At 30.9% G+C, this 15837-nt stretch overlaps 1 protein-coding gene and 1 pseudogene across 2 annotated transcripts; one reads left to right on the top strand and one right to left on the bottom strand.

The window, feature by feature from the left end:
- Nucleotides 1-5574: 5574 nt before the first annotated feature.
- LOC114166434 (gibberellin 2-beta-dioxygenase 8-like) lies at nt 5575-8697 on the top strand. The gene is made up of 2 exons (XM_028051172.2): nt 5575-7490; nt 8026-8697. The coding sequence occupies exons 1-2, from the start codon at nt 7024-7026 to the stop codon at nt 8579-8581; spliced, it is 1023 nt and encodes a 340-aa protein (XP_027906973.1). The 5' UTR covers nt 5575-7023; the 3' UTR covers nt 8582-8697.
- A 2676-nt stretch (nt 8698-11373) lies between these two features.
- Nucleotides 11374-15513, bottom strand: LOC114173056 (uncharacterized; annotated as a pseudogene). The gene is made up of 6 exons (XR_014992602.1): nt 15278-15513; nt 14994-15099; nt 14719-14907; nt 13132-13234; nt 12039-12264; nt 11374-11929 (listed from the first exon to the last, which is right to left on the bottom strand). The product of XR_014992602.1 is annotated as an uncharacterized LOC114173056 (transcript).
- Between the last annotated feature and the right edge of the window lie 324 nt (nt 15514-15837).

Below are 15837 nucleotides of genomic sequence, written 5' to 3' on the forward strand. Positions count from 1 at the left end.
AGTAGGATCAGTTGGAGGATAAAGATAGGAATAAGATGAGATATAAATATTTATAGGTGGTTAATTCAAATATAATTATTTTGATTAATGTTTTGATCACACATTTTTTTAATGGGTTTATTTTTGTGTTCCGTGAAAGGGATGATTAAGGAAGAAAAGTGAGTGAAAGAATTTGAAATTGAGAGGAAGGAGAAGCACCAACAAAGCACATGAAAGAATCGGAAAAGTGTGTGGCAGAACTCAACATTGCTGAATTATATGTGGTGGGGTATCACACATTCGTTCATATTAAATCTCGAAAGTGAAATCATTGTTATTTAAGGCCTCATAATCATTGAGGACCTGCAAGAGGCCCAATGCTTACGTCACTCCCAAAATCGCCTACTTATTTCATTAGAAAATTAAATTGAATTAACTCGGAAAAGAAATACTTATTATGATTTTAAATAAACTTAAGCTTACAATATTTTACTTTTATTTTATTTTTAAACTCCTAAATATATTCACACAAAGTTTAAAAAGATAATTTAAATATTTCAGCAAATTTTTCTTATAATTCAATTTTGGTCAAACACTTTCGAATTCTTATTCTAGCTCCAATCACTTTATACCACTATTTCCATGCATCGTGAGATTTTTTTAGCCATTTAAAATGAAAAAAAAAACATGTAATTGTTTTTAACTTTCTTTTATCAATGAGGAAGTAATACTTTCAAATTCTTATCTTTTAAGTTAATTTTATAACTTTGAAGTTCTAGTATAGAGAGTTGAAATCACAACATTGTTTCTCTCCCTTCAAACTTTATCACCATTTTATCATTCACTTTTTTTTAACTTAATGTTTGGATTTTATTAATTTTAGTAGTACATGAAATCATAATTAAAGAAATTAACTTATTTCAATAACTCGTGGTAGTATGACTTTTTCTTAATAAATTATTTATCAGAAAAGGTGATAAAACAATGAAAAAACGGTTAAACATTAAAAAAATGAATTTCTTAGATTGCATTAAGGTTTAGAAAAAGAATATGTGGGTATTCATTCAATTAGAATGAAGTTATTTCCTTAAGAGTTTTTTATTTTAAAAAATATTTGACATTTGACTCAACCTTTTCTTTTTGTAAAAGACAAACAAAAACAAATTTAGGTTAATCTTTCTGTTAATGTCATTGAGAGATTAAGAGTCCTTTGTTAAAAGAAAAAAAAAAGTGAGAAAGGAAAGAAAAATGGTCACATGATGGTTTGACAGAAATGAAGGAAGAAAAAATTGTGAAAAACGATATAATAGTGCGTGAATATTCTCTACTCGTAAAATCAAGAAGAAATACACAAAAACAACAAGACGAAATAATCACTCATGTCAAGCCAGGAAAGAAAATATTTATAATCGAATATAGATTTTTTTATGGTTATAATGAATTATGGTTTCTAATATACAATAAACGTATTTTTGTATTACAATAATTAATAATATAATAAATAAATAAATTAACCTTCTTTCTATACTCACCTATTTTAACTAAACCTGTTTTTTCCATCTTGTTTGCATTTTTTTTTTTGTGTGTTTTAGTCTTATTACTTTCTTCTTTTAAAATCTTTAAGAGAAACTCTTAAAAACTAAAAGAAAACAATAAATGAATTTATGTAAGAAAGAAGGCTGATTACTAAATAACTAAAATAAATTTATTTAAAAGGAAAAAATATTTAAATAATGATGGATCACAAGAAATAAACTTGAGATTAATATAGTAGTACGGGTACGGCCTATAATTTTCTCATAATTGAATTCTAATAGTTCCTTTGGATCCTTTGGATCATTATCTGTATTCAATTATTTATTTCATTTTTTTAATTTAATAAAAAATAAACATATTCTCTATTTTTGGTGTATAACAAGGATCAAACTCACAGAACATTTTCTTCTACTTCTCTATTTTCTCAAATGATGGAAAATGTATTCTCGTTCTCGTTTTTTTTTTTCAAAATGTATAAAAAGAAAGTACTCTTCCTACATGTTGTGCATAAAATTGGTTGATTTTATGAAAAATATTTTAGAAATTATATGGATAATATTAAAAAAAAATGTTGAAGAAGGTGGATGGGCACCACATGGTTTGTGCATTTAATTAAGATTGTTGTTCTAATACAAAAATACACATGTCGGTATACATACATACACACACACATATATATATATATATATATATATATATATATATATATATATATATATATATATATAGTCTGGAAGGGTCTTTTGTTGTGGTTGAGAACAGAACCACTTGCACTTTCCAACATCATACACAATCACCATCACAAAACACAACTATTTATCAAACACCAACTTCATTAATCATTCTCATACATACATTCGTATAGTCATAGTTCTGTCCCTTCACTTGAATATAGTTGTGTGAGAAGAATATGAATTCGGGTAGTTATGGCCTATTCTATCAACCATTAATCATTACATATAATAAATAGGGTCTCATATGTGTGGCTATGGATCAAATTCAATACATCAAAACCAAACATACATGATTCTTTGTACTCTTGATTTACTACCACCTCATAGATTTAAAACATTTGATATATATATATATATATATATATATATGTGTGTATGTATGCAAAACTTATATTATGAATCAATGAATATGTTCGTTTTTACCGGTAATTATATGTTTATCTGAGAGGGTACGTAGGGTCTGGATGGAGGGTGGGTCCTGTGGGGAAATATTATTTAAGTTCCCGAGGAAACGTGAGTAACCAATTGCAGTCATGTTTGTGAGGAAGCAAAAGGTGTGGTTTCTCCATAAAAAAAAATGAAACATATACCTGGTCATTGTCGATGGAGATAAAGGTATAGAGGCAGTTATACTGTATGATGAAAAGCGATTAAAAAGATATTTTGATGTTTGGGAGGAGGTGAGGCATGAAGCAATGAACATGCACATGCCCTTGCCTCAAACTCTGTTGTGTGCCGACATGAATTTTGTGTAAATTATTCTGTAATTTTCATGCAATAATATTTTATTATACAAAATTAAAATTACTATAGGATCTTAAGATTTATAATTTTCATATGTTATAATTACACATTCATGTTTATAAATTATAATAGAATACTAACTTTGATTTATGAGAGATTTAATAATAATGCGTTTTTTTATTTTTGTTTTCCAAATTCTTTTTTTCAATCTATGTTTTTGTCTTTGTTATTCCTCTCATACTTTATTTCTTGATGACTTATTGTGAGAGAATATTATGATCAGATAAAGAACCCTAATATCCTTTTATAAGCTAACATCCATCAAGTTGAACTGAACTTTATTTTATTTTATTACGACTTTTCATAATAATCAATAAATCTTTATATTTTATTAAATTATGATTGAACCATCATAATATTTTAAATAAGTCACATAATAAAATTAATTCCTCAGGTAATTCTATCTTGAAAATAGGAGTAGTTCCGAGATGCGCCGTTCTGTCAGTTCATTTTCTTTGCTTAACTTTTACACCCAATCAAAAATCCCGCAAACTCCATTTCAGACAGTAAAAATCAAACACACCGAAATATGAATAGAGTATGGTTCTCATTCCTCCGAGTCTCTCATTTTCCATCTCTATTCTCCTATTACATCAAAGAGAGACAATTCATGATTAAGGAATAGACAAATGGCTTCATTTTCAAACAAATTGACAACATCTAATCATCTATCACACCAGATACACAGGTTATATATAGTAAAAAAAAAAAACACCTAAAAATTATAAAAGATCTAAGCCAAATAGTTAGAGAATAATGAAACACTGTTGACTTCTCATTGATTTTAAAAATCAGTTTGGCTCTGGGAACAAGGTTAACAATAAATAAATAAAAAAGAAAAAAACTGTAAATTACTTTAGCCATAGAATTTAGAAGTGAAATGTTTGCTTATGGCATATACTAAACAAAATTGATTGTTCAAGAAAACTCGAGAAAATGATTTATATATATATATATATATATATATATATATATATATATAAGTAAATACAAAAAAAATGATAGATATAATAAGGGGGTATTTGGGTGGCCCGACCAGATATAAATGTTGTCTATATACTTACAAGATGCAAAAGGTTGAATCGCATAAATTCAACGCTATAACATTGAAGTTGAAACGAAAATTGTAAAACCCAAATGTAGTTTCCGAAAATAGGCTTCCTCTCATCGTGTCAGCCGTGTGTCAACCGTGTGAAAAAGTAATAGGATTGTGTTACCACATGATAAATTTTGAAAGAAAAAGTGATTTTGATTGGTGAGAAAGTGTGATGAAGATGGTGAAATACTGAGAGAGAAAGTTGATAGTGAGTCTTCCTATTCATATATATTTTTAATTTGAAAGAAATCAAAAGCTAAGAAAGTACAAGCTTAAACATTGTGGTTGTTATGAGTAATTTTTAATGATTGACTTTATTTACAGTGAACTCTTTTAATTAGGTAAAATAAGTGTTTTTATCCGGTAATACAGTGATTAACTAACTGTGGTTAAAGGTGTTAAATTTGTTTTTGTGTTTACGCTATTATTTTTTATCCATGCAGAGAGAGTGTAGGTAGAGCTGTCAAAATGGGTAATCTGGCTTGACCTGACTCAATTCACTATGGATTGATGATTTAGTGAGTCAACCTAATCTGGTTCACTTTTTAGCGAGGGAAAAAAATTCGAACCTGATCCGATCACCATGGGTTGACGGGTTAAACGTGTTAGCTCACGGGTTCACTTAATTAAAAAAAATACAATTTTTTTATTTTTGTCAGTCAAAACTAAATTATAATTCTAATTAAAATCTAAAGAAACTTTAATACAATCCAAATACAAATCAAAATAAAAAAAATACAAATTATTTACGTGTAAAGCCCAACTTAATAAAAACACTTATGTAATCCTTTTATTTGTGGATTGGTGAGCTAACTCGGCTCACCACAGGTTCAATCCGGATGATATGGAGTCTAGATGAACCGGATCAAAAATCAACCTATATTAAAATTTGTAAAAAAATTTAATCCAACCCGATCAAAACCCGTGATGAGCAAAGTTGATCGCGAGTTCCGACCCAATGACAGCTCTAAGTGTAAGTTTCCTTTATTTTTACGTGTGAACGTGTTCTGCCCCATTTTTACGAAGTAATAAGGAAATAATGGGTGGGGCAGGGACATGCAGGTCGACCACTTGTGACACAGGATCCATTCAATTCATGAATGTTTCTTTACTTTTTGTGTACTCTTCAAATGAAGTGAGTTCGCATGTTCTCTATTGCTATACTTTAAAAGGAAAAAAAAAAGTAAAAAAAAAAAAAAATGCAGACAGTAGATATATTTTCTCTGATAGAGCCACGAGCCGCGTGGTCTTCTCTTCAGCATAGGCTTTCAATCATCTAAATGTCCTTCACATTAATGTTCACAATAATTGATACACTTGTTGCCTATAAATTATAAGCTCCTCCACCATTTCCAATACCACATTCTTCCTTACACACTGATTCAGAGCTTTATTTACTCTTACGTACCATTCTTCTTCTTCTTCTGTAAGTAACCCTTCCTTTTTCTGTATCTCTTTCCTCTTTTGCTAATTTTCTCTTTGTTTTTTTAAATATTACTCTAAGCAGAGCAAACGAGACGTTCCCAAAATTATTTACATAACAAGTTTCTATGATTCACGTGTTTAAATTCTCGCTCAGCGTTTTAGTGTCAATTTATTTAGTTATTTGTATGACATGAAACTCTAAACGTCGTCATGCATGTGAAAACACTTTTCATCATCGTCGTCATCATTGTTTTCTTCTTAATATTGGGATTAATATATTTTGGGCATTGATAAAGAGTGGTACATGGGTTATCTGGTTTATATGCATAAACAAACCCAATCGGAGTGAGCGATAATTAATATATAATCGAAGGATATAGACATTTGCAATTAGCCAAAAACTTTAACATGTTATGGAAAAATCCGAATCCATTGATTATAAATACAAAGAGTGAGGTTGATGTTACCGTGCCTTGTCCAAGTTTCTTTTTAACGCTTCCATGGAGACGCAAATATTTTATTCCTAGCCACAAGCCACCACACATTAAATATTAGTTTGTTTCGTTGTAGTTGCCTCTTTTGGAAATTGGACCATGCAAATCAGAAAACATACCAAGTTCTTAAAAGGGTTTTTATTTCTTTAATTTAAATTTGTTCGAGAAGTTTTAGGGAAAAATATATGGTCCACTTAATTTTGTCAAACCTAGATATTTTTTTAAAGTGAGAGCCTCGGATATATAACCAACCCCAATAAATAAATAAATAAATAAGTGGGTCTCCGTGGCCTTCCAAAGGAGAGTGTAGATTCTAGGATGAAATCTTAGTTATAAAAATAACTCATTTATATTGAATAATAAAATAAAATCTAACTTAAAGAATTTAATTAAGATCCTTTGGATGATGACGGTAGAACTTTACAATAATTTTTAAATGCAAGGAATCTTGTACCGTCCTAACATCAACAGTTAATTGAGCATATGCTCATTTGAATTGAATATATTCCTAGGGTTTTAAAAAAAAAATGAAAGCAGTTTTAAATACTATAATGTTTTTTTTTTAGTCTGGAGAAAGAGAGATAGAGAAAGCGACATATGCATGCATGAAAAAGATGTGTAAAAGCAATAAAAGAAGAAGAAAAAACGTTCATAAAATAGGGGTTGTTAAAAGAAAATATAAAGCCAGTAAAATAAATATATAAGTTAGAATTTAGCAGTGTGAAAGAGAAGACATAAGAATAAAGGAAGGGAATGGATCTGTCTGAAGAAAAAGACATGAAGGTTTGCTTTGTCTCCAAAGTGTAAAGCGTTTTGATCGAAGGCGAAATAAAGAGAAAAGTAGAAAGCAACAAAAAACGACGTGTCTTTATCTGTTTTTGGTGTTCATCGGAGAAAGCCTCCACTAGTTTACTTTTCCTTTGACATCCCCTCCTCACCATTTTTCTATCAGAATATGGACTCCGTTTCGGACCCACCCTTTCACGAAGCATACAAGATCCTATTTGACAAGACCCGAAACACCATTCAAGAGAATAATGGTTTCGACAGCGATGTCGTGGTGGCCGCCGAGGAATGCGAGCTTCCGGTCATCGATCTCAGCCTCTTAGAGGACCGTGACGAGACTTTGAGGGAAGAGTGCAAGTCCCACATCGCTAGGGCTTCACAGGAGTGGGGTTTCTTCCAGGTGGTGAACCATGGTATTTGCAGCCATATTTTCAGCAGGTTGAGATGTGAGCAAGAGAAAGTGTTCAGACAACCCTTTGAAAAGAAGAGCAAAGAGGAGAAGTTCTTGAACTTCTCCGCCGGAAGCTACCGTTGGGGAGCACCCACTGCCACCTGCATCAGACAGTTATCTTGGTCCGAAGCCTTTCATATTCCTCTTTCTGATATACTAGGATCATCTGGATCAAACTCTCTCAGGTACATTCATCTTATTCTTGCTTCCCTTCTATATCAATGCAAATATGTAAATTTCAGAACTTTCTTCTGTAGATAGAAAAATTAACAAGCTGTTGAGTTGTGTCGTGTGTTGACTTGCTTTTTATTACTGTTATTAATGAGTAGCTGCATGCATTTTTATAATTATGTAGAATGTAAATCCACATGACGCAGACATTGCTTTGTTCCTTGAATTTTGATATATGTGCACATGGTTGCTACTTTTATGGTTCCCTGACCGATGAGGTGTAGCCGAAAACTCTACAGTGATGGAAACGACAGCGAATTTGGATTTTTTTTTGAATTTTTTGTGCTGCACCTCTATCTTGTTTTCGTAATGCACCGATTATCACTCATTTTAATATTTTAAAATATGTTAAAAAAATATTTAAAGTATCAACACAATTTATTTTTAATATTAATGTTGAATAGATAACGGCACCAAAAAATTCAGTCAAAAATCTGGACTCGACGAACAGCGTTGGAACAACAGTAATAAATGAATTTATTTGTGCAGTTGGAGAATTGAAGAGTTTGCGACAAGGGTTTCGAGGCTTGCAGAAACATTAGCCGACATACTGGCGGAGAAAATGGGTGAGAAGTCAAGGTTCTTTAAGGAGAATTGTTTGCCCAACACATGCTATCTCCGACTGAATCGATATCCTCCGTGCCCTACTGCTTTTGGGATTCACGGTCTGATGCCACACACGGATAGTGACTTTCTGACCATACTGTATCAGGATGAGGTTGGGGGTTTGCAATTGGTGAAAGACAAGAAATGGATCGCTGTTAAACCAAACCCCGATGCGCTTATAATCAACATCGGCGACTTGTTCCAGGCATGGAGCAACGGTGTGTACAAGAGCGTTGAGCATCGAGTGATGACCAACCCGAAACTGGAGAGGTTCTCTATGGCGTATTTCTTGTGCCCTTCAAATGACACTGTGATAGAGAGTTGCAGAGAGCCATGTATTTACAGGAAATTCAGCTTTCGTGAGTACAGGAAACAAGTTCGGGATGATGTTCAGAAGTTGGGTTCCAAAATAGGTCTGCCTAGGTTTCTTGCACATTAAGAATGTTTATGAAAGAGAGAGGTTTAAACATCGTAGCTGGTTTCGGTCTGCATGTTTGATGCTGTCTCATTGTGTCTGCTGTGATTTATATATATTACCATTTCCATTTATTTTACGTTCCCATTCCCCTTCATGGAATATTAACTAACCATGTATTTCAATGGAGGGACACACTGAAACTGCAAAATAATAATTAATAGGAAAATGATCTTTTGAGAAAAAGTATTTTGACAAAGTTGACAAACTTTCTTTAAATAGAATTAAAATATATTACTTTTTATTTTTTAACCAAAATAAAGTAATAAAATAATATTTTTTTACTCAAATTAGTAGTTTGTCAAAAAGTTTGTATGAAAAACTTTGTTAAGATATCATTTTCCTAATTAATAATACAATCAAATATAATATACTCAATTAAAAAAATATAAGAGAGTGTTTATTAATAAAAATTAAAAACACTTAATTATATAAAGAACATAAAATTTAATTAAATATTTTGGTCAAGTATGTTTTTAGTCCTTAAACTTTAATCCAAAATTGAAATTCGACCTTATCCGAAACTTCAATACATTTTGATCCCTAAACTTTAAAAATGAATGAATATAGTCCTTTTAACTCAATTATGTTAACTTGTTTTGAGGAGTTGAACGCATTTTTTAGTAGATATTGAATCAATAATGTGTCAAACAGTGTAAAAAACTCCAATATTATCAAGAAAAGCGTTCGACACGTCAAAAAAATGTTAACATAATTGGGTTAAAAAAACTATATTCATTTATTTATAAAGTTTAAAGACCAAAATATATCAAAATTTCATACAGAAACGAATTCCAATTTTAGATTAAAGTTCAAATATTAAAATCATACTTAACCTAAATATTTTGATAACTCTATTTATATATGCAAATTAATACGTGTTATTCGTTGTTTCAATCATTGGGCCTATTAACAAAACTTAGTAATTGCAGATGAATTTTACATATAACCTTTAATGGATTTCTTTTTCTCGATAAAATTACAAGAAAAGATAAGAGTTTAAATTTCACTTATTTAAAATTTATTTATTTAAAATTTTTTAATAAATTAATTCAAACTTTTTACATCTAAAATTCTCAATCTAGATAGAGCATTACAATTTCTATTATTATAAAAATTAAATTTATACTTATAAATTGATTTTCATTGAATACTAAATAGTTTTAAATATATTTAATGTAAGAGAAGAAACATAAATGTGAGAGTATAGGAAAAAAAATTAAGAATTAAAATTATACAATTTAAATAATAAAAATACTCTCACCCTTATTCAAAATTTTAATTTATTCTAAAATTATTTATCAAATAACATATTTCACTATTTTACTCTCTTAAATAGTTCTCATCCTACCACAAGATAAAGTCATCTAATGTAATTTTTTGTTAGAAGTTCCACATTGACTAGAGATAAGGCCAATTCATAATATATAAGTGACCACGAGATAAAGTCATTTAATATTATTTTCTTTTGGAAGTTCCACATCGACTATAGATAAGGCCAATTTATAATATATATATAAGTGAGGTGCAAACCTCACTTTACAAGCCGATTTTGTGGAGTTGAGTTAAGCTTAAAGTCCACTTCTAACATGGTATAGAGCCAAAGCCAAGTTAGAGCCTATCTTAGGTGCAAACCTCACCTTACAAGTCGGTTTTGTGAGATTGAGTTAGGCTTAAATATATTATATATGATTAATCACACTATTAGTTTTGACACTCCATTTGGAGTCTTTACTTTTGTCTTTTAAAATGTTCAAAAGTTGATAAAAAAAAGTGTTATAAAAGGTTTGGTTTAAATTGATTGAACTTGCTCACTAAATTCAAGAAAATATGTTATTTAAAGGAGTGGTCTCCATAACACAAATCAGTATTAAGTAGTTTTCGTATAACATTTGCTATGAAAAGTAAGGTAGTATACTTTAATGACAAGTTTTGTTTTTGATCCTCAATAAGATCTATTTATACATATGTTAAAGAAAAAGGTTAGGATGCAAAGCGTATAAAGGCAAATGCTCTTAAAAGTTTTCGAAATGTACATTCTGGAAATCAATTTTCCCGAGGGTGAAATTGTTATTTGGAAAATTTGCAGGATGGGCGAAGAAATTGAGGGGTGTAGAAAGTAAACGACGTTTTGTTAATAGGTGAGCCCAATAGGTTGATTTTAATACGATTGGCCCAATAACATGATTTTGAGGAGATATGGATGGATTATATAGCCCACAATCCTGTTAGGCCACTTATTTTTGCCAAGTTCACGTTACTTTAACCTTTTGAGTTGCTTATGTAAATAGATAATAATATTTGAATCCATTTTTTTATTCACTTCTAATTTATTATTTCAATTATGATTAGATTATTTATTGGTATTTTTTTTCGTAATGTAATGATTTAATGATGATTGAAATTATGGGTTAAAAATAAATAAAAAGAAGTATGTTAAAGTATCATTATCCTAAAAGATTTAATTAATGGTAGGATATAGAATAAATATGGAGTAATGAAAGATGAGCACAAGCATAAGTGCAAGCTCCACTTATGTCGAAGTACAACGTTGAATGCACTATAGTTCTCCGTTTTCTACCACTCCTTGTGGAGCCATGCGTATTTTACTTGTCATATCAATCTACATCACACGGTGAATATTGACCAGTTTCATAACACTTTGAATCTCTCAGAGTGCTCATTATTCTTTGTTGGGAGATAACACGCACCCCAACTAACAAATGCGCCTTTTCTGGTCATCTACTACTTCCAAATTACAATAATTAGTTTTATGCATTGACGAACAAAAAATAACTAGGATTTTGTTAACATTTGTGTTAGTATTGATTTTAAGCAACTAGAAATATATAAATATAAGAGCCAACCAGAACAGAAAGATAGAGGGGAGCAAGAAATAGTAAAATGTGACTCTATGATCATCCACCAAGCCCTACGATCACGCAACACACAAACTATTAAGAGCCATGTCCTCCATGTGATCGATTGTCTTCCCTTTACATTAAAAAAATCGAAGATTCCTTCACTCGGTCAAGTAAATTATGTCTTTGTATTTATCCTCTGTCTGTAGTTTCAAAAGCAGATTTTAACTGACTTGGCTGAAATTAGGTTAGCTTTTGCTACTCCTGCACTTTTGTGTTCTTCCTTTTTTTAACTCCTAAGTTTTGTCTTTTGTCCTTTCTTTCTTTCCGATTGTTTCCCTGATTAGAGGTATTTTCAGTCACTGCTTCCAATCACCCCCCATATTCATCTGCACTTTGCTTACTGCTGCTGAGAATGAAGTATATCAGCAACATTGTTCCCATGCTAGACCTGCAATTTCAAGCATCCATCAACTGAGCAATTCACGGCAAAAGACAAAGTAGAAGCCAAGGTAATTGATCTGTTAAATAAATATTAAAATAAGGGAGTTGAATCATACAAGGTGGCAAAGAAAAGGAGAACCCTTTTAGGATCAAGGGCCCATGAAGAAGGTCTTCTGAAACTATTTCTCCGAGTTATACTACATTTGTTTTCTGTGGGGTTGCCAATGATGTTGTTGGTTGTCATAGTAATCTGCTGATAAACAAGTGGGTTGATAGAATGATCCATTGATCCTAATGACATCCCCGCTGTCTTTTCGAGCGTGCAAGGCCCAACAAGTGTACCTATACAGATCAATGATAACCACAACCATAATTAGTATAAGGATTTGTTAGCTCCTAAGTTGTTCAAACTTCACATAATGCCAACTCTTGGGGCCCCAAATGTGGGGTACCTATAAACAACAAACATGCCATTGTATTGTACTTGTACCAAATTGATTCCCCCTAACCAATTTCCCTTTCAGTTCTACTAGGATTGACCAAGGACTCCATTTCACACAGTCAAAATGTTCCGTTCCATTACAGTGACAGGTTCACGGAGTGGGTAGCCCTTTGAAATAGGCATTCTGAAAAAAGATAAAAATAAAACCATTCTAACGAATCTTCAACTACCAGTGAACAGCAACCAGGCCAAGCAATTGCAACATCCTCATAAAACTTAATTTACAGTTCCACTTATCACCGTGAGGTCACATTTGTGTTTGAATGTGAGTCCAAAACCTAGTTATAATGACTTAAAGAATAATTATACACATCATAATTCAGCAAAGACTTAACAATCAGGGGACACCCATCTTGTCATGACATAGGTACAGCTAGGTAATGAAATATAATATATCCTTTACGTGGATAAACTAAGGTATGGAGGAGACATTTCAATATGTCACCTGTGTCCTACTTATAAAAAAATCCAGATTCTATACTAATGAGCCACGTCCATAGGGCCAGATAATGGAAACAAACAAACGTGTAGATAATTGTATTAAAATTCTCTTCGACCAAAGATACACAGCAAATGGAAATAAAAACAAATCCTTAGTGATGGGATCATTCAATCTACGTTAATAAAGAATATGGATTTTACTATATCTAAAATTGAGTAAAATAATAAGATGAATAAGAATGTGATTTTTGGAAGAGCAATGTGACCTTTTGGAGAGCATATGGTATCCTTTTCATAAAGTGTGGCACTGCTATTCACCTTCCTGTCACCTAAACGCAGGGATCCCTTCCTGGAAAGACTCCTCTGCAACTTTTTTGAGAGTTCAAACAATAAAATATTAAAATAATCTAAATTTAAAAGTAAAACCATTGCAGAAGTGGTGTTCAGAAGATAGTTCGTTCCATATGCATATTATGCGAGAAATAAAAAAGTAAGTGTCCTTCTTTCCTTTTGGTTACATGGCATGCCAAGATAGAGATTTGAATGAAAGTATTTTAGGTGGGACCCATTGTTTTCATACCATTTATATGGAACTGAATGAGTGAAGAAAGCGTTTTTGGTAATTCTTATTTAATACTGGTTTTTGTTAAAACTATTAAACAACGGACCAAAGATCTTTAGTTAAAAAAATGAAGATATTCTGTTAAAAAAAGTATTTATTCCATGAAGATGTATAGTATGTTTCTTAAATTCTAACTCATGAGGATATTAATTATCTAAATGCAAGAACATATACTAAATTGATTTCTATATTTTAACTTATGATTATTTTTATATTATTTTGAATCGTAATATTTTTTTAAATAAGTCAGTTTTGTTTTTTTATTGGAACACTTCTGATTTAACATACATATTTCTAAATTTTGACATTCAAATTATATTGATATCAATTTAATAAAAAAAAATTAAATTATTAATTAAAATTAAAATATATTATTAATACTTTAAGCGGTAATTTCAATAATTTCAGCATTATTTTTCTAAGAAAATATTTATTAATCTGGTACTTAAACAATATCATTGACTATAAGAAAATAGAAATGGAAAAGGATAAAAATCAAAAATCAAAAAGGAAAAATAGATCAAGAATGTTGAGTTGTTTAGTAAACTAAAAGGAGATGAGAAACAGAAAAAAAATGTTTTAAAATTTTTATATTTAAATTAATTTATTATAAAATAAGAAATAGATAAATAAATAAAAAATATTTTTAAAATTATTTTTTCATCACGTTCCTTCCTATCAAATATCACACATTATTTTTTTATTTCTTAAATAAACTGTCTAGTCAAAACCAGTAACAGGCTAAAAGAAATAAAGAGACCACAACTCTCAAAATTACAAACGTTAGGGATAAGAAGATGCAGTTACCAACTGCATACATCAACATCAAATTCGGAGAAGAAACTTCTCTTCTTTTCAAAATTTTTGATTTTATCCCTTTCCTTTATTAGAGATGATGCAAATAAACGAATCACAGGGCACAATAAAGTGAAAATGGTTAAACTAAACTAGAAGCTAAATAATGGTTGAGAGAGACATTCATCCTATCCTATGGCCGCAAAAGTTTAATGGGTCATTGATAGCGTGTTGTTATTCTTTTTCCCTCTCACTTCAATTGGTAATAATGCCACTGTTTATTCCAAAGTTGCACAACAAATCATCTTTCTGGCTTTAAATTATGCACTATTATAAGTTCCAGCAACAAACAGAACACCCCCTGTTTTGTACCTAAGTTGAAGTTCAAGAAATAAAAGAAGTGTAAATTAAGGTGTTTTTGAGAGATGAGAGATACCGTAATTTTCGAATTTGCATTGGTGGGATCTTTGTGGTTGGCGGAAGAAAAGGCATCCATATCAATCACAAAGCTATCGCTTTTCTCGGCACTGTACTGAAATGCGTTTATGTGATCGGAAGATAAAATCGCGCTTCCTCTGTTCTTTTCTTCCGAAATCAAATCCTGGGAACAAGACGATGACAAATCCTGAGAGAAACGGAATGCAAAGTTAGTAGAATGGAAGTGTTAGAAATGAATAAGATTGAACAGAGAAGAAGTAAACCTATTCTTACCAACTTCGGGATTTCCGCCATCTCCATCAGTTTCCCAAGAGAAGAAAGAAAATTGAAGGAGTAAGTATGTTCTTGCGTAGGGATTGGGAGAGAGCACAGGATATACCTGATTGAAGTCAAAAGTGTATATTATTATTATTAATAAAATAAGAGATAGTACTTAATAAACACCAATTAGAAAATGGCCCCGTGAACCATAACTCTGCACTCGATTAACCCATTCCATTGGTTAGGGAAACGAAAAACCCAATAATTAATTAAGCAAGAAAAGAAAAGCCACTTACAGAGACTAACGTGGCGTGTTCTTCATCTTGAAGAATGGGTCCTCTTTTGTGATGGAAATGAGAAGAACAGAGAAAATGGCAGAGAGAGAGAAAGAAAGAAGAAAGTGTGTGTTGTGCTTAGAAGGATTGGGAAGACAGAAAGAAATGTGTGTATGAGAGACAGAGAGAGAGCATGAGAGCCATGATATTGGGTTTGGTTTGAGGCTTTTTCTGTTCTCTGTTTTTTCAAGTTTTTTCAAGTGTCATGCCATTTAGTCAATTACTAATTTCTTATGGTTTTTCTTAATTTCGTATTAAACTAATCCTAACTTTTAGTTCATGAGTTTAATAACATACAACGTTAATAAACTAAAATGTATTATTTTTTATTTAGCATTTATGACTTAGTAATTATAAAATTATAAAAGATAATTAATTATGATAGACATAAGAATACTGATGACTTGGTCTCTTATACATCTTATCCAAAGAAGAGACAGATAAATTAAATTTGTTTAATTCTCAAATTTAGTCCACCATCATATAGATTTTGTATTTTACATTTTTTTAATTATATATTT

This window comes from Vigna unguiculata, chromosome 2 (assembly GCF_037176805.1).
Source record: "Vigna unguiculata cultivar grain cowpea cultivar isolate G323 ecotype 2 chromosome 2, ASM3717680v1, whole genome shotgun sequence".
In the NCBI taxonomy this organism is placed as follows: Eukaryota; Viridiplantae; Streptophyta; class Magnoliopsida; order Fabales; family Fabaceae; genus Vigna; species Vigna unguiculata.